A 26,618-nucleotide genomic window follows, 5' to 3' on the forward strand; every position below is an offset into this window, starting at 1 on the left:
CTCTTATCTTTCCCTCTGCCCCCCATCCTCACCCCCGTTCTCTGTTCTCTCTCTCTCTCAAAAAATATTAATTTAAAAAATAAACTTAAAATAATATTCAAAGAGATAAAGGAATAACATTTGTAACATAAGACTAGAACACTACAAAAGAAAACCAGATGTAAAAATAACTAATTAGGGGCACCTGGGTGGCTCAGTGGGTTAAAGCCTCTGCCTTCGGCTCAGGTCATGATCCCGGGGTCCTGGGATCGATCCCCGCATGGGGGGGGGGGTCTCTGCTCAGCGGGGAGCCTGCTTCCTCCTCTCTCTCTGCCTGCTTCTCTACCTTTTTGTGATCTCTGTCTGTCAAATAAATGAATAAAATCCTTTAAAAAAATTAAAAAATATGGGGCGCCTGGGTAGCTTAGTGGTTGAGGCCTCTGCCTTCGGCTCGGGTCATGATCTCAGGGTCCTAGGGTCCTGGGGTCCTGGGATCGAGCCCCGAATTGGGCTCTCTGCTCAGCGGGGAATCTGCTTCCCCCTCTCTCTCTGCCTGCCTCTCTACCTACTTGTGATCTCTCTCTGTGTGTCAAAAAAGTAAATAAAATCTTTAAAAAAATAAAAAATTAAAAAAAATTTAAAAATAAAAATAACTAATTAAAACTTCTAGGAAGCAGGGCACCCTGGGTCGCTCAGTCAGCTAAGCATCTGCCTTTGGCTTAGGTCATGATTCCAGGGTTCTGGGGTCAAGCCCCGACATTGGGCTCACTGCTCAGCAGGGAGCCTGCTTCTCCCTCTGCCCCTCCCCTGCTTGGGCTTGTTCTCTCTCTTTCTCAAATAAATAAATAAAATATTAAAGAAAAACAAAAACATTCTAGGAAGCAAAAAATTTTTCTATGAAATAAACTCTATGTCTGGGTCAAACTGTTGATTTGATGAGGCTAAAAAAGGAACGATAGAATTAGAAATAAATCCAGAGAAAACACCCAGAAAGTGGCACAGAGACTTAAAACATGGGAAATCAAAAGAAGAAGTGGATATAAAGGGAGAAACCAAGTCCTCTGATAGCTATTCTCCTGACAGAATGTAAAGTGGTACAAACTTCGGAGGGCAATACAGCAGCGTCACAATGTGACGCAATTACACATGAAACTACTCAAATACTTCTGAAAACTTTGTCAGGAAAAGCAACATTTATGTAAGAAGATCCCCCTGGTGAAAAATTATGAACAACCAAAATGTCTAGCAACAGATAAATGATTTAAAAACCTTGTTAAGTGTGATAAATATAAAAAAAGGGTTTTGCAGCACCTTGGAAAATGCATACACTTACTGAGCGGAAAATAATCAGAAAATAGAGTATCTAGGCAAATTATTACCGCATAGGAATCATATAGGTGCACAGTCAAAAACAGGCATTCTTTATTGGAGTGAAAGGGTAAACTACTCTAACAGTCGATTCATACTGCTGTAATAATGTTGGTATAATAATTTTTAATATAGTAAATGAGAATAGGAGCAAATTAAATTAACTTTTCAAAGACAAGGAATAAGTTTTTACAAAGATCTGTAAAATATAGTCAGTTGTCAAAAAGTGTACCAAAAATTTCAGAAAAGTGTCTGACCTAGATGTCTTACACAAATTATGTATGTGAGCCTTCCAATTTTCTTGTTACTGTTTCTTTAAAACTAGAAAGGAAAATGAGGTTCTCTGAAACTAATGCAAACAGCTATAGGGGTAGGTCTTTTTTGTTGAGTTTATCAAGGGTAATAGTTACAATTTTCGAGAATTAAACATTTCACAGGTCAAAGAAGACACTAGATGAAAGCCTATTTATTTTCACAAATTTCAACTTCTAGGAACTTCAGTTCTATATTAGTCATGAGTTATACAATCCTTATAGATGTGTGGACTATTTGCGCTCTAAGAGAAAAGGAAAGTACATAAATTTAATAATTCTTTAATTTTACTGACTAAAGCACGGAGGCCTGTACAAGGAAAGTGACTTCTCCAAAACAACACAGAGAGCTAGCCTCTGAGCCAACCTTGGTCAGACAGTCTTTAAATGTTTAAAACTAATTCTGAAGAAATGGTATGATCTCTGAGATTTGCTTTAAATTAATTGAGTTTATTTTCTTTGGGGGAGCCTGAGGTATGACGGGCAGTGAGTTAATCAGGTTTGAAACTGGATGATAGGTCCACTGGGGTCAGTCATGGTATTATTGTGTGCAATTATGCACATTTTAATTTCTCATGATGAAAAAGTTTAAATAATATCTAAAATAGTAAGTGGTTGAGATCTCAAAATAAGTGGCAAATCTGTCAAACCTGTGGCCCAAAACCAGAATTACCAGACGTGTAGCAGATGACTGGTGACCTGAGTTTATTTAATGTCATTCAGCTGTGATTGCTGAGGTTTTTAAATGGTTTTCCATCATGACTGTAATAAAAGATGCATGTTTCTCATTAGACACGCGAAACTACCCAAGCTCAGAAATTGAACAAACAACCCACTGAATGAATTAGCACTTTAAATACATTTGGAAAATTACATTTGGAACAAAATTAATTCTTTAAATTAAAAAAAGGGCAGATTTTCCATAACATGCGCATGCACAACAGATGTTAATAAACCTGCCTCGCTACACTACACAGTGATTAAAATCATCTGTATGATTAAAGCCCTTAAAACAAGTAGAAGATAAAGCACTCAGAGTCAATGAAAAGACTAGAGGTCAGCACATCTCCTTACTGCAAAACCTTCCTAACAAAGCACACTGGCTACTTAAAAACAAAACAAAAAACACTAAATTTAGTAAATAGCATTCACTTGATTATTTATGTAACAGACAACACATTTCTAGAGTGCTTCGATCTGGAGAGTAGGGAATGAAACATATCCAAGAACTCTGAACGAGGTAAGAATTTAAAGGGACTAGCAGGATGACAATGCTTTTATAAACTCTTATAAATATCCATTTTTTTAAGGTTGCCTCATGCCCATGCCCCCTCTCTCTGTGAAGTTAATAAATAAAATCTAAAAAATAAAATAAAGGGCATCTGGGTGACTCAGTCAGTTAACCAGTTGCCTTCGGCTCAGGTCATGATCCCAGGGGCCTGGGATTGAGCCCCGCATCGGGCTCCCTGCTCGGTAGGGAGCCTGCTTCTCTCACTCCCTCTGCCTACGTGTGCTCTCTCTCTCTGTCAAATAAATAAATAAAATTTTAAAAAATAAATAAATAGTAAAATATAAAATAAAATATATATAATCCTACTACCGATAACTACTTTTAATTACTGATTTGTTTACCTCCAACCTTTCGGGGTTTTCTTTCAGTCTTTTTTCTATGTATACATTATGTGTAATTTATCTTCTAACTTTTATAAAATTTTTATAAAACTGCTATAATTTTGCTTCTTTCTTTCCTCACTTAACAATATATCATAAGTACTTCCCTAACTCACTAAATACTTCCCCCCAGGGGGCACCTGGGTAGCTCAGTGGGTTAAAGTCTCTGCCTTCAGCTCAGGTCATGATCTCAGGGTCCTGGGATTGAGCCCCGAATTGGGGGGGAGGGGGGGTCTCTGCTCAGCGGGGAGCCTGCTTCCTCCTCTCTCTCTGCCTGCCTCTCTACCTGCTTGTGATCTCTGTCAAATAAATAAATAAAATCTTTAAAAAAAATAATTTCCCCCCAAAACAGGATTTTTATTATTTCTGTATGGTATAAGAGTCCCACTTAAGGATGTACCATAAATTTATTTGACCAACCATCTGCTACTAAACATTTAAATTAATCCAGATTTTTCTTTTTTTACAATTATAAGTAACATGTTTGGAAAAATTCTTGAATATAATTTGTCTCAATCTTTGATTATTTTCTTGGACCCGATTCCTAGAAGTGGAATGTACCGGGTCCAAGGTCTGAACCTTTTAAACTCTTGATGCATACCACATTCCAGAAAAGTTATACCAATTTACACATCCATCACCACTACTACTACTCTCCCACCACCTGTATCCTTCTGACCAGAATCCAAACACAGATGATGAGCCCTGGCCCCTCAAGAGAAAAAGGAAAAAAAGAAAACCCTTTCTCTTCATAAACAAAGGGCTGATTATAAATACACAGACCTGAAAGGTGAAAAGCAGAGGGTGCTGCCTGGGGCCCAGAGCCTAGATCTGCTCACTCAGGTCACAAGAAAGCAGCCGCAGGCCCCTTGCACTGGTCCACCCTCCTCTCGCCCGCTGCGACTGTGGGTACACCGCTTCCTCTGCTGGAACACCTCCTCCTGCCCTACTCACTGCCAACCCTCCCGCTTTTCCTCCAGAATTCTTCAGTAATCCCCAATGCAGACTGAATACTTTTCCACTCTGCTTTGACAAGCGCCTAGATTACCTCTATTTTAAAACTTGTTTAACACGCTAAAGTGTAATTAATCAATGGTCTGCCCACTACACGAAGACAATGAGTTCCTTTGGGGAAAGGACTGTTTCTTCAGCACCTGGCAAAGTCCCTGGGAGACAGCACTGAAGAAAAATTCATAAATGAGTTCATCCCAAAGCAGGGAGTCTAGAGCAGGGGTTAGAGAACTTTTTCTGTAAAGAACCAGAGAACAAACATTTCAGGCTTTGCGGGCCACACGGTCTCTGTCACAAGCACTCACTCTGCTTCGGTGGCACAAAAGCAGTCACAGACAATATGTAAATGAATGGACACGGCTATGTTCTGATAAAAGTTTACTGCCAAAACCAGGTGGCGGGCTGGATTTGGCCTGTGAACCACAGGTTGCTGCTCCCTGGTTTAAAGGAAGGACCTTTAAACTTTAAAAAGTCAGGGAGGAAAGATAATGAAAAGATCATAAAGATTTAAGGCTATGAAAGGCTCAGGCTCAAATGTGCGTCCAGAACTCAATTATTTCCATTTGTATTCCAAATTCCTTTCCTCTGTGAGTTGGTCTGTGATGCAGAGTAAGGAACGGGGAACCAGAGAAGATCAGAGGAGATGACAGCAGCCGGAGATGGGAGCCAAGCCCTAGTGTCGGGCCGCGGCCACAGGCCAAAAAGGATGAGCAGGCTAAGAAGTGCAGCAGAGATTCAACCAGAAGGGATGCGACTGGACTTTCAAAGCTGGACAGTCATCCTAACTACTGACTATCAGAAAACAGAAAATGGACTGAAGACATCTACAGTAAATAGTTCAGAGTCTCAACACACTTTGAATTATGCATCAGAACAATAGACGGGCTTGCCTCCGCGGAGCGAAGGAGGAGAAAAGCACAACGTTCAACGAGAGGGGGCCGTTCGGGTTCCAAAGAAGGTCCTTCCTCGCTGCTGATGCCTTCCTGCCTCTGCTGTCTCAGGCCAACTCTCCTCTCCTGCACTCCGCCCTGCCCTCACCCTGCACAACCAGAAAATGACTCCAGCCTGAGCCCGTGTGGACCACAAGAGCCTGTTTTCTCTGCAATGCGCAGGGGTTGTCTGAGGAGAGAGTACATTTAAGCAGAGCCTTACTTTTCATGGTCCCTTCCTCTTCCTCATCCTCTGCGTTGATCACCATGGTGCCCAGCTGCGACGGCAATGTGTCCCCATGCTCGATCATAGTGCTGGCTCCGTCACTCGTGGCGCTGGCTACCCGGACAGTACCCATCTCATCACCTGCTGCTCGAACCATCGTGCCGGAGTCCATCTCATCCTCCTCCTGTGAGAGGGCAAAACTTCAAGTCAGGCCCGACTGGATTGAAAGGCCTGGGTCCTTGGAATTACTATTATTGATCTCAGTGCAAGCATTTCAGGATTTGATGCCAACTGGGGTGCTAGACCCATACCTCTGAGAAGTGAGAGCACTCTTACTTAACCAAAGAAGATCATAAAGTCAGCCAGGCAAGAGTGGCATATCTAACCCGGGAGGGAGGACCCTCTCCCTCTCCCCTTCCTCTCTCCTTCATAAGAGTTTCACAACAGAGGGGTGCCTGGCTGGCTCAGTCAGAGGAGCCCACGGCTCTTGATCTCAGGGTCATGAGTGTAGCCCCTGTGAGTACAGCCATTTTTTTTTTAAAGATTTTACCCATTAATTTGATAGAAGACACAAGCAGGGGGAGCAGGAGAGGGAGAGGGAGAAGCAGTCTCCCCGCCAAGCAGGGAGCCCGATGCGGAACTCGATCCCAGAACTCCGGGATCACGACCCGAGCCGAAGGTAGAAGCTCAACCATTTGAGCCACCCAGGCACCCCTGGGTTTGTTTTTTTTTTAAATAGTTTTACAACGGGGCGCCTGGGTGGTTCAGTGGGTTAAAGCCTCTGCCTTCGGCTCAGGTCATGGTCTCAGGGTCCTGGGATCGAGCCCCACATTGGGCTCTCTGCTCAGTGGGAAGCCTGCCTCCTCCTCCTCTCTCTCTCTCTGTCTACTTGTGATCTCTGTCTGTCAAATAAATAAATAAAATCTTTTTAAAAAAAATAGTTTTACAACATAGAGGTGCACACCCTTGGAATCTCAGGCTTATGAGGGAGTCTGCAGGTATAAAATGTACATTTTAGTACTGATCCTTGATTCCCCCAAAGGGCATGAAAAACCAAGTTTCAGACCTGAACATTTGCTTTTCCAAATTTAAAAAAAAATGAGAAAAAAAAAAGGTAAATGGAAGAAATGATAAGGGGCCAGAGAGTAAAATTTGGAAGTGTCTTAGGAAGCACTGTGAGAATGAGCACGGCCTCAGCAAGCCCTTAGCAGTGTCCCGGGCAGGCCGTAATCATGCAAGGAGCATCCCCAGCCCCAGGCCGACCTGTTACCCCCACTCATCTCCCCTGAGCCGGCAATCAGGAAATAACACGCACGAATGCCCGAGGCCCACAGCGGGGCCTGCCACTCACGGAGTTCTCGTCGTCGTCCTGGTCCACCTCCCGCTGCTGGGCTTCCTGGCGTTTCAGCTTCACATCCATGGCCTCGTTAATTAGGTCCCGCAGGATCGACACCCCCTTGGCGCTCTTGACGAACGGGTGCTTCAATGAGAAAGACGACGACACTGGAGATGGTATCGAGGGCACCAGTGCCCACCCAGCGCCTGGCGCACTGGAGGGACTGGATACCATCTGCTCAGTCCACAAATCTCTTCTTTCTCTTTCTGTTTTGGGTGAGCGCCATGTGCCACACTCACTTTATAACTCTGACCAGACGCACATTCGGGCTTTGCCCATCTTTTTCAGCCTGGCTGCCAAAGTCTCCTCTGTTTCTCACTGCCAAATCTAGAGATTCTCAACAGGGTGGTATCGCCCCCTAGAGGAAGTTTGCTAAACATGCTGGGAGCTGGTAGTGGCATTGAGGGCATGTCAGGGGAGCCAGAGACAGCAGCAAGCCTTCAAGGTGTGGAACGGTCCCACATGACAGTGAACTGTGGCACATTCTGTGCATCTTTCAAATTCGCAGAGTATAGATATGCTTCAGTACATATTTTTTTCAATAGATAAGCAAAAAGTCCAGTAATCTAAGAGATGATTTTTAGAGGGTAAGGCTTAAATGTCATAAAGATATTGTTTAAATAACACCGAAAAATTTACTCACCCTGCTTATTCTTCCTATACAATGTGCTACCTAGCATTGCCAACTACAAATTTAGGTAAATAAAAAGGGTTTTAGTGCAAAATTGTAGTTACCGCAGAAATACTAAAACTGGTCACAAATATATAAGAGATGTAGACCCAAATATCAATCAGCAAAGACACTAGAAAAACAGGGATAGTGTGGAATGATGAAATAAATAATAAATATATAAATAATAAAAATAATGGAATGTAAATGAATACAAAAAATGCTTGAATTTTTTAATATTAATACTACTGTACATTTTTGTTATTTGTGTTGGTAGTACAATAAGAAATTCACACAGTTGGGAAGTTACGTCTGGAATTTCTTTTGCGGTCTTCCCAACTGATTCTGACATTTTCCCCCCAGTGTTTCTCTTTGCAACCTGTTCTCTATTCCCCAGCACCCACCAGAGGAAATATGGTCTCTAAGGTCTCTGTAGGTACTCAGGAGATTAGAAGTATGCCCCAGCACATGGTGGGATTGCAAAAGAGATTTATTTTCCATAAAACTTCATCAGTAACCCCTCCCGGCAGGAAAGGACTCTGTCAATACACTTAGAAATAAGACCAACCCAGGCTCATTTGCAAGAATATCGTATTTCCTTGTTCTCTCCTGGAAAATCTGTAAGATCATTTCCCTCCTCTTATCACATACAAATAAGCCTGGTCTGTTATTATTTAACATCACTTCTATGCCAGTGTCCATCCACTTGCTGTCCTATACTGCTTGAATGGAATGGTTTCTGTTCTTACTGTTTTTAACTCTAAACTCATTTATGGTTCTACGTAGAGGTATATAGCTACCTCATTATGTCTGCAAGTTGAGTCAAGCTAGAGCCCCTCTCTCTATACTGACACACACTTTATTATAAATCTTTATGCCTTCATTATGTCATACACATTATACTCTTTTTAAATTATGGCCATAAACAGATCTTATTGTCTAAGAATTTCAATCCAGAACAGCAGTGAGAGTATTACAAATATACATACTAGTTAAAAAGGGGGGCACTGGGTCTGACATGGCTGAAAACCATTGGCCTAGCCCAGTAACAACCACAGATGCTTGTCAAATCCACGACATACTACTTTTAGTATGTGTGAAACATTATGTAAGGTTACACTATTATATCACTTAAACTTCACGACATATGAAGGTACTTGGTCTCTAATTATAGATAAGAAAACTAAAACAACAGAGAGGTTGTGTTATTTGCCCAAAGTCACAAAGTTGATAAACAGGAGGCCAGGATTCAAACCTGGGCAGTATGACTCCTGAATCCAACCTCCTAGCCACTGAGCAGACCGCCTACATACCCCTCCCATCCTTCCGGGCCCACGCACCGAGGTTCCCTGCTCCAGGACAGCGGTCCCAGTACCACCTGCCCAAAGCGGCCTCCTCCCATTATGCACTACAAGAGCACCTACCACTAATCTCAATTCCTCATCAGAACTGGATAGAGTTGTGGGCGCTCCTGCTTTGGAACCAAGAAGACCTAGGTTCTAGTCTTTGCTCTGCTGTTTCTCAGCTGATTGACTCTAAATGAGTTAACCTTTCTAAGCTTCCATTTTTTTCCCCTATAAAACTGCAGTAATAGCCATCCCTCCCAGGGTGTCTGTGATGACTAAATGGCACCCAGCACACAGCAGGTGCTCACTAAATGTCAGTTCCCAATCTCTGATCCCACAGAGCCCTCCATTTTCTTGCATTATCGTCTTGTTCAGTGATTTAATATTCTTTTCTACTCAGAGTCAAAGCTCCCTAGAGGCAGAAAATGTCTTCTACTTCTTTACCATCTCCCTACAGGTGGGTTGCCAGCATGTTTTGGCCAGTATGTGAATGAAACAGGCAGCATCCTGGGAAGATTCATACCTGTAGGAGTTGAGTGGCCGTGGCTCTCTGCTCAGGGCTCTTTACAAGACACTGCTTCACAAAATCCATGAAATTATCAGACCACAGTTCTGGCTTTCGAAACGTGGGGGGAGGGTTGGTGGGAATCATGAAGATCGCCTAGTTAAAAAGAAATTTGTGGGGAGGGTAAAATAAAAGTGATGCACCAATGAACACACAAGAGATACCTTTGAAGTTTAAAAAAATTATTTTCCTCTTATCCACTGATCAGCCCACCCAAATGCCAACAAAAGTCTTAAGTATCTCACAGTAGAAAGTATGACAATTAGAGAAGTTGTTAGAGTTCTCTTTCTCCTTCTTTCATATGTATTTTTGTTCCCTCAACCTCACAGTATCTAGCAAGTTTATTTTGGTTTTTGCTAACCACAGTACACTGCCTTCAAAGTGAAAAGGCAAGACCCGAGAGCACTGACAGCCTGAAGATCATCTCAGCCCCACAGTGGTCAAACTTCCCTCCCCATAAGAGTCACCATCACCACTAGATGTGAGCAGTGAATGGGAGGAGATCATAAACAGGAAAGTCCCTCAAATCACAACAGATTCATTAACGTCCAGGCGGAGGCAATTTAATGTATTTGAAAAAAACAAAAACAAAAACCAGAACACCACAATGCAGTTAAATTCTTCTATTTCAAAAAATTAAAACTATCATTTACTGTCCAATAAAAGAAGAGGTAAATTAAAAAAAAAAAAAAAAAAAGCTCTGCAATAAGCAGCTTAAACTATATTCTTTAAATCTACTAATAAATCCTCCCACACCCTTCCCCATTTCTGCCCCCCAAAAAGAAGGGACTTATCTTTGAGCACATAAATACTTTTTAAAAAAGTGTTAAGCCTTTTAATGGAAGAACTAATTAATAAAAGCGGAGGAGCTGGGCTGGGAGGTATGGAGGACTATGCAGACACCGAGGAAGGAAGGGCCGAGGCTTTTTAACAATGCTGTGATGAGAGGTCTGGGGTGGGTACAGTTTACAAGCCCCTTAGGGTGTCACAGTGATAGCTTCAGTGGAGACTGGACCGATGGGCCCTCACTATTCTGGAAATCCATGGAGGCTGCAAAGTACAAAGCCTCCAGACGAGGAGAGTCTAGAGAATCTAGGAAGCAGAACCTACCCATGTAAATACCTCTGAGGGCAAGGCAGGAAAAAGATAACAAACAAATCGGGCTGGGTGTTAGTGACATGAGTTCAAGAAAATAGTTTGCTTTCCTCTTAACACTGGCATGAGAAAAACAGTACAGAAAACACTGTGATAAGTGACAAGGGATACTTGGTGATTGGGGAATCTTGGAGACTGATAAAATGGAAAGCCAGTGCCCTGTATAAAGGAGGGGACCACTGCCCAGCTCCAGTTAATGTTATGTTAAAATGTGAGCACCTAAATTATTAAAAATATATAGATTGCACAAGCCAAACCAAGCATTTCTGTGCCCTGTGTCCTGTCAGATGGCTAGCAACACACAACCCCTGACATGGAGGTGGTAGATCACACTTGAATTGAACAGTGACGACAACTAGGAGTCTAGACTGACACTTACCGATCATATACAATTAATTCATTTGCTGTTTGGTACCTAAATCAAGTAAGTCACCAGCTTTCTAATGACCACCAGGAGCTAACCACTCTACTGGTTTCCTTACCCTCATTGGATGGATATCGGCATACGGCGGCTTTCCCTCAGCCATTTCTATGGCAGTTATTCCCAATGACCAGATATCCGCTACACAGTTGTATCCAATTTCCTGAATCACTTCTGGAGCCATCCAAAATGGTGTTCCTATCACTGTGTTTCTTTTGGCCATGGTATCCTAAAACAGAGAAAAGTAAAGATCAACACTAAGCATTAAAACTAGTGAAAAGAGACTTTTCCAACAATAAGAAGCATCTTATACTTGGGAATACATATAAAGACCACAGTCAATGCACAACTGAGCAGGTCACAAAAGAAATTCAAATGACCTAAAAACGTAAAAGACTCTCAATTCTTAAAACACACACATTAAAAAACCTGCAAAAAATAACAAACACTAAAATGAGGTTGACAAAAACTTAAAAGGTTAATAATAACGAGTGCTAACAACAGCACAGAAAGTCAGGCACTGGAATAACGTTACTAGAGTATAAATTGGTACAATTTTTGTGGGCAATTTGGCAATATTTATAAACTTTAAATGTGCATATCCTTTGATCCAAATCTTTTTCTAGAAATGTATCTTATGTGCAGGTGCCCAAATATACATGCAAAGGTATTGGAGAAACATCTGTAGTAGAGACGGAAAAACAAAAAGGAAACAACTCAAATGACCATGTAAAGGGGTAAATTAAATACAATAAATATCCACTGTATTTTTTTTTTTTAATGATTTATTTAGGGCTGCCTGGGTGGCTTAGTCAGCTGAGCATCCAGCTCTTGATTTTTGGCTCAGGTCATGATCTCAGGCTCTGGGGATCAAGCCCCAAGTCCGGCTCCCCGCTAGGCAGAGAGTCTGTTTCTCTCCCTCTCCCTTTGTCCCCCCATCTCCTCGACCCCTACTCACACATGTGCTCTCTCTCAAATTTTTTTTTTAAAGATTTATTTTCAAGAGAGGGTACATGCAAGTGGGGGGAGGGGCAGGAGGAGATAGAGGGAGAGAGAGAATCTCAAGCAGACTCGGTGCTAAGCATGCGACCTGATGTGGGGCTTGATCCCACAGCCCTGATCTCATGACCTGACCTGAAATCAGGAATCAGACCAACTGAAACACCCAAGTGCCCCATCCACCATATATTTTTTTTAAAAAAGAGATAGATTCATTTTCCTGGCATGGAAAAATGTACAAGGCATATTATAAAGAGAAAATCAGGTTGCAAAGTTATAGATAATTATATTGTCATATATATTATGTATATATGACAAAAGAGCAACCAATAAAAACAAGTATTGTTGTTACATGGATAGCAAAAGAAAAATCTCCATACCCACCGAACTATTAACAACGGTTGTATCTAGAAGATGGAATCACGAAGGACTTTCACTTTCCATCCCATATACTCCTATAACACTCTGATGAGTTACATGAATATATAGTAAATGTGCTATCCAAAAATTTGAAAAAGAAAAATCATATTTGTGTACATCTATGTACACACATAATTTTTCTTTTCATTATAGAATATATTCTATAAAATAGCATGTATACATAGAGAAAGTCTTAGTTTGGGTCTTAGAGAAAAATGTATGAATCTAGCTCACATAGGCAAATAGTTATTTGCCTACTTCCCCAGAACAGTATGGCCTTAGTGAAAGAGAACCTTTCTAGAGCTCTTGTATTTTGGAAAGAGGATTTTAAACAGAACTAAATATGCAACAGGACTTGCCATCACTCCTGTTCCTTCTGAAATGCCTGTGGCTTCAGTTAGGCTAGGCCAGTCAGAAGCAAATGATAGGTAATATTTTTAAATCGATCTTACTTAGTTGGTCCTATGTAAAAACTAGCACAGGAACTAACTTACCGCTTAGTCATTTCCTTTGCTCCGAAACTTAAATTTGCAGTTTTCAAATGGGGCTACTCAAAAGATGTTTTCAAGAATTATAGCCTTAAAATACTCATTATTTAGAAAGGAGTATTTATGTATCTAGAAATTTTTTGAAAACTGAGAATAATGAGTAGATACTAACCTACCTTGATCTGTATGACAAAGTTATATTGGTGCAGGAGCATAACGTGGGAAAATATTAAATCCAGAAAAAGACAATGGCATTGTATGTGTATTTATATGTGTGCATACACCCACCCACCCACCCACACACACACACAGCTTGAAGATATGATTAAAATGTCATTCCAAATTATAAGCAAAAGACAAAAAAGTGCTGGGCATCTGGCTGGTCATTTGCAAAATTCTATACTTAATTTCCTAACTTACATTTCTACCAAAGGAAGTTCAAATAGGTTGAAAATTTAAATACAAAGAACGAAATCCACAAAGTACTAAAGGAAGTATAGATGAACAGTTATACAATGTTGGAGCAGAAAAGGACTTTTATAGGTGACAGTGAAGGCAGAAACCATAATATAAAAGGGATATCTAGAATTTGGAACCTTCGGTATTTAAAGAAAAACCATAATCAAAGTAAAAAGATAACTAGCAAACTACAAAAAGACGTTTCAACATACATAACAAAGGATTAACAATTTTAACATATAATTTTTTTAAGTTTTGGTTTATCTTTTTCAGCAAATACTTTTTTTTAAAAAAGTCCAACACAATTAGCAAAATTAAGATGAACAGTTAAGTTACAAAAGAAGAATTATAAATGGCCAATAATCAAATATAAAGATATCGTTTCAAAATGATTTAAAAAATACAATTTATTGCTCATTTGGTATTGGCAAATTAAGGGAAAATGGGTACAATCTTTTTTTTAATTAATTATTTGATTTATTCATTTTAAGGAGGCCACACCCAGTGTGGGGCTTGAACTCACAACCCTGGGATCAAAGTTCACACTCTCTACTAAGCCAGACAGGCACCCCAAAAATGGATTTATTTATATTTATATTTATTTTATATTTATATTTATTTATATACTATAATTGGAAGCATAAATGTTTCCCTCAAAGCACTTTATGTGTTAATAACAAAATCTTTTGAAAGACCTGGTAATCACAAAATGGAATAAATTTCAGATTTTCTTTTTTAAACATCAAAGCAATTTTTGTGCCATTGCAATACTTTATTAAACTCCCTAACATAATTCAGGCAGATTTTAAAATAAAAACCAAAAAAAAAAAAAATTTCTACCTAATACCAGCCCTAAACAAACAAAAAATATTCTTGCTACCATCCAAGCCCTGACAGAAGAAATCACAAAAATGGATAGGCAGGCAGAGAGAGAGAGAGAGGGAAGCAGGCTCCCTGCTGAGCAGAGAGCCCGATGCGGGACTCGATCCCAGGACCCTGAGATCATGACCTGAGCCGAAGGCAGTGGCTTAACCCACTGAGCCACCCAGGCGCCCCAGAAATGTGAATTTTTTTATGTATCTGTCCAGAACTGTTTCTATGTTTCTACATTTATGTCATATATACTTAGGTATTCTTCAAAATCAGGTAATTCTGTATTTCCTGTTTTGAAAACGTGGTTTTTGTCATTGCCATACACTGGTGAGGTAGGAAGAGAGTCAAAAGACTGTATCCGGGAACCAGACGAGGAGTGTTTTCAGTAAAGTAACTGCCAACTGCTACCCGGTTGAGATGGTGTTAGGTCTTATTCAAGAAAAGCAGTTGGGGGACGCCTGGGTGGCTCAGTTGGTTAAGCAGCTGCCTTCGGCTCAGGTCATGATCCCAGCATCCTGGGATCAAGTCCCACATCGGGCTCCTTGCTCAGCAGGGAGCCTGCTTCTCCCTCTGCCTCTGCCTGCCATTCTGTCTGCCTGTGCTCACTCTCTACCCCTCTCTCTCTCTGATAAATAAAATCTTTAAAAAAGAAAAAAGAAAAGCAGTTGGGACTGAATTTTTCTTCCTTTTGCAAACACGATGAATAGAATTTCAACTTCTACCCTGTCATTCTTGTTTTAGCTTTTATTTTTATCAAAGTTAAACCACGGGACCTAAACCCCAGGAAAAGATCTAAAGTAACCCAGGAGCTCTTCTGTAACTTAATGGTACCTTCCATTACCTTTTTACAAATATAATGAAATTGAGTATTTTATTGAAAAAAAAAAATCACTAAATGAAAGGAATTCCTTCTCCAGACAGAACTGAAAGTTATCAAGAAAAGTAACATTTTTACTTACTGTAAGTTGACCTGCTACCCCAAAATCTGCAAGTTTTGCATGTCCTTCTGTATTTAGCAAAATATTTCCTGCCTTGATATCTCGGTGTATTTTTCTCATAAAATGAAGGTATTCCAGTCCTTTAAGCGTTGATTGTAATATTGTAGCTATCTCATCTTCTGTTAACTATAAAAAGAATGAAAGATTAAAATTCCATTAGCTTATAGCATTTTACATTCAATAAAGGGAAAAAAATCAGGTCCAAGCTCCCCTCCTAGAATGTAAGGTCTTCAACCTGTGGCAGCATTTGACAGCTTATACCACCACTCCATTAACCCCTTCCAAAGTTACATGTCCTGTCCCATCTCTCCCCAAACATTAGATTCACGTACCTGCCTACACAGCATCTCCAGCTGCACACCTAACACGCATCATAAACAGAACACATCAAAATCAAGTTCTGTACTTCTACCGCCACCCCACCCGACCCCACCTCTGTTCTTCCCACCATCTTCTTCCTCAGGGCAAGGCAGTTTCAGTTGCCCTGGCCAAACACCTTGAAATCATCCCTGGCTCTTCCCTAACTTCAAAATATATCCAAATATGTCCTCTGTAATCATTAATCACTCTAGTCCAAGCCACCAGCATGTCCTGCCTAAACTATTCTAATAATTGCCTAATTGGTCTCGCTGCTTTTGCCCTTGACCCTGGGCAGTGTATTTCCCACGTGGAAGCCTGTTATAATCAACCTTTGAAAATGCAAGCCAGAGCTGCTCAAAACCCTCCAGTCAACGGCTTCCTAAGCCACTCAAAATGAAAACCAGTCCTCACCAGAGTCTTACATGATCTGCTCTCCAGCTACCTTCCTCCTCTACACTTTCTACCTTGCTCATTCTGTTTCAGCCTTATAGCCTTCCTTACTGTTTCTCAAACACTCAAAGCACCCTTGTACTTCTGGGCCTTTTCACCTCACGTACTCTCTGTCTACAATGGTCTTCATCCAGAAAGTCAGAGAGGCCTTCCCCAGTTCCTTCCATTCCTAGATCATTCTCTACCCTTTATCCTATCTTATTGGTAAATGCAGTATTATCCCCATCTGACATATTATATGATATTTGTACACCTATTATGTGTTACCTTCCCTATTATGAACATAGCCCCATTTTAAAAATGTCTTTGGGGGCATCTGGGTGGCTAAGTTGGGTAAGGACATCCAGCTCTTGGTGTCAGCTTGGGTCATGATCTCAGGATCATTAGATCAAGCTCCATGTCAGGCTCCGTGGTCAGGGGTGGGGGGTCTGCTTGAAGATTCTCTCCCTCTGCCCCTCCCCACACAGGCACACAAGCATGTGTGCATTCTCTTTCTCTCTCAGATAAATACATAAATCTTCAAACTTATTAAAAATAAATAAAAAATAAAATGTCTTTGGCTTGTTTACTATTGTATCCCTAGCCCCCAAAAAGCCATCTGACATGTAGCAGGTCCCAAAAAAATGTTTTTTGAATGATGATGAATAAATGAAAAGAAGACTGCTGATCGACCAGAATACGTGCTCAGCCCACGCTGATTTCCTGTAGACCCGACTCCAGTGAGAAAACAAATGCAATCCATTAACTAACTCTCAGCCTCCCTTCCGACCAACAATTCACATTTAGAAGAGAGCATGCTGTGGTGCAAAAAACAAGGGATCAGGGATTAGAAAGACCTAGTTTTTACCCTTGGCTCTACGTTCTAGCTGTGGGACCTACGTCAAACTTCTCTTGGTCTCAGTTTCTCAATAAATAGGACCAATAAAACAGGACTACCAGCTTTCTTCAAGAATGTCATGAAAATCAAATGATATAAGGAGTATAAGAATGCACATGGCTTAATAACTACCATGCTAACAATCAATAAATAGTTAATAAGCATCAACTATGAGCTAGACACTCTGCCAATAAAATTAAAGAGAGCTAATTATTAAGCATTTATTCTATGGTAGGCACTATTTTTGCAATCTCATTAAATCCTTACAAAAATCACATGAAATAAATACTATTATCATCACCATTTTACAGAAAATGAAGCTGAAGCACAACAAGTAATTTGTGCTTACAAATGACAGCACTCTCTCTGCAGGCCAAGCAAACACTACTGGCAAGGTTGCAAGCTGCAGGGTGGGTACTTCTGTGGCCTAAGAGAACAACGTTCATGTGACTGACTTACTGACGCCTTATTCTAACCAGTTAAGCTAATCAGTTAAGGGAGCACTGCCCATAGAAATATAATGTGAGCCACAAACTTTTAATTTTCTAGGAGCCACATTTTTTTAAAAAAAGCAAAATTTATTTACATTTTTTTTTTTTTAGTCATCTCCATACCCAACGTGGGGCCCGAACTCATGATCCCAAGACCAAAAGTTGCACACTCCTCCAACTGAGCCAGCCAGGCACCTCTAAATTAATTCTGATAATATATTTTAACTATATTTATCCAATATATTATCATTTCAACATGTGATCAATATATAAAAAATGTAAAGTTTTTTTTTCTTCTTGTAATAATTCTTCAAAATCTGGTATTTTATACTTATAGCACAACTCAATTCGGACTAGCCACATTTAAAGTCCTCAGTAACCACACGTAGCTAGTGACTATCATGCTAGATGAGACGGAATTAAGATATTTTACAAAATAATGTGTAATAATTAAAGACCAGCACTTGATAGCTAAAAAGTAGATAAATACAATAAACTAATATTAAAACATGAAATGCACCATTAAAATTAGTTTTGGATTGCTTCAAGATACCTGAAACAAAGTAATTTAATGCTGCACATAAGAAGGCCTGGAACAGAATTTTTTTTTTTTTTTAAGTGGGCTCCCTGCCCAACACAGAGCACAAGGTGGGACTTGAACTTTCTGGGGCCTGAGATCCAGACCTGAGCTGAGATTAAGAGTTGGACTCAACCAACTGAGCCACCTAGATGCCCCTGGAGCCCAATTTTTAATTCAATAAATTATTCAAGCTTTGGGACTTCTTTAAATATAACTTATGGTAAGATATAATTCCAAGCTAAAGAACTTGCTATTTGATTAGAAAAGCATACTAACTCTGAATAATGTAAATTAAGAAAAGGATATAGTCATATAGATAACCCAAAAGTTACAACTGAGTTTTTTTATTTTTAAATTATTATTATTTTAATTCCAGTATAGTTAACATATAGCATTCTATTAGTTTCAGGTATAAAATACAGTGACTCATCAATTGGGTATATTACTCAGTGCTCACCATAAGTGTACTCTGAATCCCCAGCCCCTATTTCACCCATCCCCCAACCATCTCCCCTCTGGTAACCATCTGTTTGCTCCCTACAGTTAAGAGCCTGTTTTTTTAGTTTGTCTCTTTTTTTTCCCCTTTGTTCATTTGCTTTGTTTCTTAAACTCCACATGTGAATGAAATCATATGACATTCGTCTTTCTCTGGCTTATTTTGCTTAGCATTATACTCTTTAGATTCTTTCATTCTTTTTTATGGCTGAATAATATTTATAAACACACACACACACACACACGCGCGCGCACACACACACACACACACACTATTTATAAACACACACAGACACGCACACACACACACACACACACACCCAACGTGTTCTTTATCCATCCATCTACCAATAGACACTTGGGCTGCTTCCAGAATCTGGCTACTGTGAATAATGCTACAATAAACACGGGCATGCATATATGCCTTAGAATCAGCTTTTGTATTCTTTGGGAAAATACCCAGTAGTGTGATTACTAGATCCTAGGGTAGTTCTATTTTTAATTTTTTTGAGGATACAACTGAGTTTTAAAATATTCTCACCTTAAATTCCTAGAGTGCCTCACAAAGTACAAAGTACTTTTCCATATTTAAATTAATTTTCACAAGTCTACAAATATTTAACATAGGTATTATTCCTATTTTTCTCATTAAAACAAACAAACAAAAAAAAACTAAAGGCTAAGATGTCTCTAGCTTCTACTTTTATCCATTCACAGTCCACACAGAAGCCACAGTTTATCACAGAAACCACAGTTTATCTTCTAAATTGTACATAATCAAATGTCTCCTGACACGCTTAGAACGTGGCAGTGGCTTCCTATTATAGTCAGAATAAAAGGCAAACTCATTACCGTGGCCAACAATACCAACAGAATCCGGGCCTGCTCCCGTCTCACCTCACCTCCTGTACAGGTCCTCTCGCCTCTCCCCTCTCCTCACAGTGGCCTTCTTTGCGCCAAACCTGTTCTAGCCTCAGGATCCCTGCACTGCTTATTGCCCTACCTGGAATGTCTTTTAGAAGTCAAAGCTCCATCTTGTCATTCAAGTTTTACTTTAAATGTTACCCCCCTGAGTGGACTTTCTCAGCCGTCCACTTTCAGGTAGCTCACTGAGCACTCTCTGCCAGTCCGTTTCTTCAAAGAAATGATCACTATCTGGTATTTCTTTTCTCGTTACCAACAGTTGGCTTTGTGGTTGCCCTACTAGAAAATGTACAAGCACAAAAGCAGGGTTGTTGTCTTCTTTACTATCCCTAGGGCTTAGAACCAAATTCTAGAAATATTTCCTGAATAAGCAACTGAACCTGAATTAGAACGCTTGACTCTTAGCTTTTATCCCAGTGATCACAGTAAGGGCAAATAATCTTACACAGAGGTTATTCTCTGATTAAAAGAAAGCAGAAGGGCACCTGGGTGGCTCAGCTGCTTAAGCGTCTGCCTTTGGCTCAAGTCATGATCTCAAGTCATGAGTCCCAGGATCGAGTCCCCGCAGCAGGCTGCTAGGGAGCCTGCTTCTCCCTCTGCCCCTCACCCCACTCTCATGCTCCCCCTCTCACTCTCTCTCTCTCTTAAATAAAAAAAATTAAAAATAAACATAGAATGCAGAGAAAATTAATCTGTGAACATGCTGGGTAGGGGGAGAAAACCAAATCTAAATTTAAACATTTAAAATTCATTGCTTCCCCAAGAGTTGATAGTCACTGTTTTCTCTCCCAAAACATGCTAAATATCATTGGCTTGGGCTGGTGTCAAAAACACCACTTTCAGGAGACATCAGAAAGCAGAGAGGAAAAGAATCATGGGAAAGGGTAAATCTGACAGTCATCTCTGGATAGGGCAGTAGAGGAGTGCCCACAAATACAAGGCCAGGGACCAGCCCAAGCCCTTTGTTCTAAAAGGTAAACTTACCGTTTTATTTCGTAATCGAATGATATCAGACACAGAACCAGCCCCACAGTACTCCATAACGATCCACAAGTCCGTGTTCTTAAAATAACTGCCATAATATTTGACTACATGAGGGCTAAAGAGAAAATAATAATACAGATTAGAGGAATAACCTTCAATACATGAGAACTTCTCTGCTCAAAAGACCAATTACTCATATTTAAGGTTAAAATAGACACACTCTTGATAAAAATATAAATAATAAATAATATTTTTCTAAATAATAAATAACCAAAGTGAGAAAATGTATGGGTCCTTTAAGTTGCATTTCTAGATATACAGTTCATCCAAGGAAAAGAACTACAGCTATTCAAAAAGAAATAGTTTAGCATCACAGTACTATTTTAACAATGAAAACTTAGATACCATCTAAGTGTCCAACATGAGGGAGTTTAATTAAGAAATAATGATACAGACATATAATGGAATAACCATGAATCCAAGAAACATATTATAGAAGAATATTTGATAACATGAGAAGAGATCCTGCTTATAAGAAAGAAAGAAAGAAAGAAAGAAAGAAAGAAAGAGTACAGATTACATAATTGTAAGCATGGAGAAACTCCAAAAAGAGATATGGAAGGAAATGTATACCAAAGAGCATTTAACAATGATTATCTCTCCAAAGGGGAAAATGATGTTATCTTCTTTTTATTTGCATTTTTCCAAGAAGTCATATGTACTTTGTAATAACAAAAAAAACCACACCACAATCTATGATAAAAAGAAAATATTCAGGGTGCGCCTGGGTGGCTCAGTCAGTTGACTGTCTAGCTCTTGATTTCAGCTCGGGTCATGATCTCAGAGTCCTGGGATCAAGCCCTTTGTCTGGCTTCCCGCTCAGCAAGAAGTCTGCTTGTCTCCCTGTCCTGCTCCTCCCCACTGCTCGTGTGCAACTGTGCTCTCTCCCTCCCTCTCTCTAAAATAATCTTTAAAAAATATTTTTAAAAGAAAAATATTCAGTATCAGACCTGGAATTTTGGGTCTCAAGCTTAAAGAGAGATACCAAATCAGATTAAAGAGAAAAGTCAAACATCCTATTAAAATGAAATAATCTGCCCACTGAGAGTTACCAGCTTTAATGGGTTAGATTGTTATCAGGGCTAAATAACGTTGCATAACAATCGGAGATGCTAAAAACCTACTCAGCTCCAGTAATGCTCAGAATTTCAAATGCCGCTTCACCCTTGGGAAACATGCCAATGACAAGAACAGCAGGAAACACATACACACACAATTAATGGAGACATGGATGAGTAACTCTCTGCTCTCCCTTCCTTAAATTCCCGCAGTTATTTACTGCCTTTATAAGGCAAGTAATCTCAGCTACTTATTGCTGGAACATGTTCGATATAGTCCTTTATCGTTGGCTAGATTTTCTTGTACACATATATGCCTGGCCAGTCCAATTTGTCTATGAACTCCCAGAGGATAACAACTCTGCCCAGTATTTCTCTGTACTCTTCACCATGCTTAGCACAGAGGAGGCTCTTGGAAATAACTCTTCCTTAATTAGAGATATTTGCATACTCTGTTTGAAACACAGCTCTTATGTAGCATATCAGAAGTGGCAAAGTCCCTTGGGGTGCCTGGGTGGCTCAGTCAGTTAAGCATCCACTCTTGATTTCAGTAGGGTCATGATCTTGGGGTCATGAGATGGGGCCCTATGTCAGACTCCATGCTCAGTGGGGAGTCTGCTTGAGATTCTCTCTTCCTCTCTCTCTGCCCTCCCCCAGTGCTCACTGGTTGTCTCGCTCTCTCTCTAAACTCAATCAATCAACTTAAAAAAAAAGCAGTGACATAGTCACAATGTGCCTACTGGAAGAGCTTCCATACTAAAACTCATAGCAGAGGAAAAGGAAACTGTCTACCTAACTCTGGGCAATCTGGTAAAGAAATACAAGGGTTTTGTCTAACAGAGAGTAACCGCAAGAGTGTAAAGAGTAAAAGAAAGGGAGGAAGGGAGAAGAGAAATAACTATATTCACAAGCCTGTGAGATCTAAGGGCTCCTAAGCAAATTTCCCAGTAGGCAGCCCCACCTGCCCCAATGCCAAAGCTTTACAAAGCTCTTTCTGTGGACCAGAGAGCTTCAGGAGGAAGGATGCGGCCTCAGATGCAACATGTTCTCATTCTCCTTTCAGCTCCCTCGAGCTGGCGTTGCCCCTGAACTTGTGCATCTCTCAAATTTAAACAGTAGTGGGGAAGCCTGCTCCACCAAGGCGACCAGCTCATGTTGTGACGGAATTTCAGAGCAAACCACGTGCTTTTCTGCGGTCTCCTGGTGGCCTGACTTCCTGCTTACACATTTGACGAATCTTAGTTCCTCAAAATATAAAATTCTTAACTACTCTGAGCTTGAAGAAATCTTTTTTAAATGTAGGAAGAAGAGTAATACATTAAAAAATGTTCTCTTTTTTAGATCTAGCTGACATTCTAACGTTTCTAGAGCTAAAAGTATTTGGATTATCTCTTCTTAGCTATCTCTGCAGTAATGTTTTCACAATAGGAAGTAAGAGAGATCATTATCAGGAGGGGAAAAAAAAAGTCAGCACCACCACCTTCTGCCTCTCTGCCTCCTCTTCTTCCTGGTTTTGAAATGGGCTTACTGAAAAAAAAGAAAAAAATCTATGCATAATAGAAACTATAAAAGTCTAGCTATTAAAACACACATTTTTTGCATCAGACTTTTTCCACCTGAACGCTCTCTTCCGCAAAACCTCTAAGTAAATGCATCCATACATGTTAAACTCTAGAGTCACAGCTAATTCAGAACTGTTTTCCCCACGTGCCTTTACCTGTCACATTGTTGCATGATAGAGATTTCTTTGATTATCTCCTGCAGGTCTGATTCCACAGGAACTTGCTTAATCGCAACAATCTGACCGGTCTCTTTGTGAATAGCTTTGTACACGCTGCCATAGGACCTGTAAGTGGGGGGAAAGAGAACATTCACAAAGGCAGAGCAAGTCCAGAGAGTAAAAAATGGTTAAAAAAATAAAAAGCAACTCACAGTTCTAATTGATATCCCTAAAGGCCTAATACACTTATCCTTATCTACAGCTGCAAAACTGGAAGAGCTAAATGAAGTACTTTGGAAAAAACCTGTTAATTTCACATTTAACCTTTGCAGATGGATTTATACAAAATAATCACTATTACAGTAGCAACCGTGCATTGCGTGCCTGATGTCTGCTAGAAACTGCATCATCCCAATTCATCTTTACCAAAAAAAAAAAAAAAAAAAGGTCATGATCCCCATTTTATAGGAAAATGTGTGAAAGCTCAGAGGGTACAGGACTTGCCCATTGTCACAGAGATGAAAATTAAGTGGTCAGGCTGGGATGTGAATCCAGATGTGTCTGAACACAAGGCTTATGTGCTCCCCACATCTACCTGAGCTGGCATGCAAACAGTGGAGGTCTATGTGTTCCTGTGTTCACTCCAGTACGAGGTCCTTCCACCCCTGCTCCTCTTACTTGCAATAATACTTAAAACATTATGGCAACTAATCAAAAATCTAAGCCCCTTTAAATGCTAATATCAGGTGAACATAGCACATAGAAAGCCTTTTACCCCATTTTCCCATCTAATAAAATAACTTTAAAAATTTATGTGTCCATTCAATTTGGGCCTAAAAGAGCATGAGATTTAGAATCAAGAGACTAATGATTTGAGTCCTACCCTCATGACATAACAGTCATCATTTACATACATATTGTGCCTCAATTTTCTTACCTGTAAAATGACAATACAAACTACAAGACAGTTGTGATGATCAAATGAGATACCATCATCACCCTACACTGATTACATTTTCAGTGGAAACCATGACAGCTGTCGGTGAAAACACACTGAGTAAGCGATCTTTCTTATTTCCCAAACCCATGTATTTCTTCATACTGTCCTGGCAAAAAATACATTAACAGAACAGTGTCCCCTGATACGTCAAAGTAGATGAGTGCTCTAGCTGCCAAAATGATGCTCCAGACCATTTCAATGTGAAAGTAACATAAAACTAAAAAAATTATGCAAAACACATAAAAAAAATTTTCATCCCATCAGAATCTCTTATGTTGGCAAAACTAGTATAACAATCCTTAAAAGTTACGTGATTTTTTTTTTTACCCGGAGAAAGGCAATTGCTGGCCATGTGTGGAAGGCCTGCCTGCTGCCCCTTCCATCTTATGAAGATAAGTCTCTGATTCGTTGGGGTAGCAAAGGCTTGGTTCTAGGGGATAAAATACGGCAGTCCAGGAAGTCAGCCTTCCTATTCCTTCTGCCAGTGATTGAACTAGTAGTAAGCACAGGACCTAGATCTGGCCAATGAAATTTGAGGGGAATTCTGCTGAAGGGATCCTGAGAGAGGCTTTCTTTCCTGATGAGAGAGAAACACACAAGAAGGCCCACTTTTATCTGCCATTTCCTTTCCTACTTTGGTTACTGTTACGTAAGGCATGATGCGTGAAACTAAGGCAGCCATCTTCAGAAAAAGAAATACACAAATACTAAACTATTATCAAGCCAACCAACCATTCTGGAATCTTCCACCCCAACTCTATTATTACTTAGTTATTAAATGCCCTTATTGGTTAGCCATTGCTAGTTGGATATTCTGTTACTTCCAAAGTTATTCTTGATACACTAGGTCCCATATGTGTGAAGATGTCAGTATTTCACGTTCTCGTTGGAATCGGTTGTGCTCGATATAGAGTTCTTGGACAAAAGCTTTCCCTCAGCACCTTTTCTGCAGTTTTCCAGCTTCTATCAGCTATCATCGGATTATCAACTTTCACAGATTCTTCTTTACCCTTAACGTTCCACAATTTTACTGTAATGTAATTAGGGGTTGATTCATTTGGCATTTCATAAGCTTCTTCCATCTGAAGGCATGTTTTTCTTCAAGTCCGGAAATTCTCAGCATTATCTTTTTCTTCTCTATCTCTTCTACTATCTCCTTGTAGAATTCCTACTGGACCCATATTGAGTACCTCCTCAATCCATGCCATCCTCCTGATTTCTAACACTGTACTTCTCTGTCCCGCACTTCATGATCAGTCTCGTTTCTTTTAATTCAAAAATTCTTTCAGCTTGCCTAGTTCAGTTTTTACAACTTATTGGGCTTCTAGAAGTTCAACCGTTGTCAAGATTCCCAACTTTAATTTTTCCTGGAGCCCTTCTGTTCGTGTTCATAACCTGGTGTTCATAACCTGATTATTTCCTCCTTTCATATTTTTGAAAATAATAAACAAACATGTTAAATCCCCTTTGAGATTCCTCCATTGTTTCTATGTCCTTGGATGTGATTTCTCCCATTTGCTCTGCTCATTATCCCATGGCAGTAGATTCCTTGTCTGGGTTTCCTTTTATCTTGAATGATTTCCCCCTACACAAAGCTGTCACAAGCATTTCAGGTCATGATGGTTCCATGGTTCTCTCAGCCTGTCATCTAGACTGTACAACTTAAACTTGGTCTTGTGTTAGGAGTTGGAGGTTTCTGCCTCTCCAGATCCCATACCTGAATGTAGTCCAGACTCACTTATTATCAAACCAGTATCTCCATTTTTTCCCCAGGCCACAGGCAAATGATACTTTCTAGCAGTGATCAGGCAAATTTATTTCAGCTTTGGTTCACAGATGGGGGCACCTCATCTTTCCCACAACTTCATGTAGAAGCTCACCTGCCATCTCCTGACAAGGACAGGGCAAGCCCTACTCTCCTCTTACTATTACATATCTTTTCCATCCCTGCTCCATAGCTGGCCACGTGTCCTTTTATTTAAAAATTTAATTTCCGCAGTGCCTGGGTGGCTCAGTCAGTTAAGTGTCTGCCTTCGGGTCAGATCATGATCCCAGGGTCCTGGAATCTGGGATCAGGCCCCATGTTGGGCTCTCTGCTCAGCAGGGAGCCTGCTTCTCTGCCTCTCCCTCCTCTTTGCCTGTCACTCCCCCTGCCTATGCGTACTCTCTCTCTGTCAAGTAAATAAAATCTTAAACAAAATAAATAAAAATTCAATTTTCACTCATTAGTTTTATCTATTAAAATGTAAAGAGAGGTCTCTGCACATACTCCCTCAGCAATCTTAACCAGAACACTCTCCATGCTTCTCTATGCCATCCTGATAGCAAGGAATG

The 26,618-nt window shown here is 40.2% G+C and overlaps 1 protein-coding gene across 4 annotated transcripts in view; it reads right to left on the bottom strand.

Annotated features, from left to right (window-relative positions):
* STK4 (serine/threonine kinase 4) overlaps positions 1-26,618 on the bottom strand; it is a 92,705-nt gene that overhangs the window by 57,344 nt on the left and 8,743 nt on the right. For all 4 annotated transcript variants that reach the window (XM_004746372.3, XM_013053270.2, XM_045082163.1 and 1 more), the window contains 7 exons: positions 23,282-23,410; positions 20,447-20,561; positions 15,247-15,411; positions 11,110-11,277; positions 9,431-9,568; positions 6,847-6,975; positions 5,493-5,679 (listed from right to left, as the gene is read on the bottom strand). In XM_004746372.3, coding sequence (XP_004746429.1) covers positions 5,493-5,679; positions 6,847-6,975; positions 9,431-9,568; positions 11,110-11,277; positions 15,247-15,411; positions 20,447-20,561; positions 23,282-23,410 — 1,031 coding nt within the window. The remainder of the gene's footprint in view (positions 1-5,492; positions 5,680-6,846; positions 6,976-9,430; positions 9,569-11,109; positions 11,278-15,246; positions 15,412-20,446; positions 20,562-23,281; positions 23,411-26,618) is intronic.

Source organism: Mustela putorius, unplaced genomic scaffold (genome assembly GCF_011764305.1).
Source record: "Mustela putorius furo isolate JIRA1106 unplaced genomic scaffold, ASM1176430v1.1 tig00000592_pilon_pilon_pilon, whole genome shotgun sequence".
NCBI lineage: Eukaryota > Metazoa > Chordata > Mammalia > Carnivora > Mustelidae > Mustela > Mustela putorius.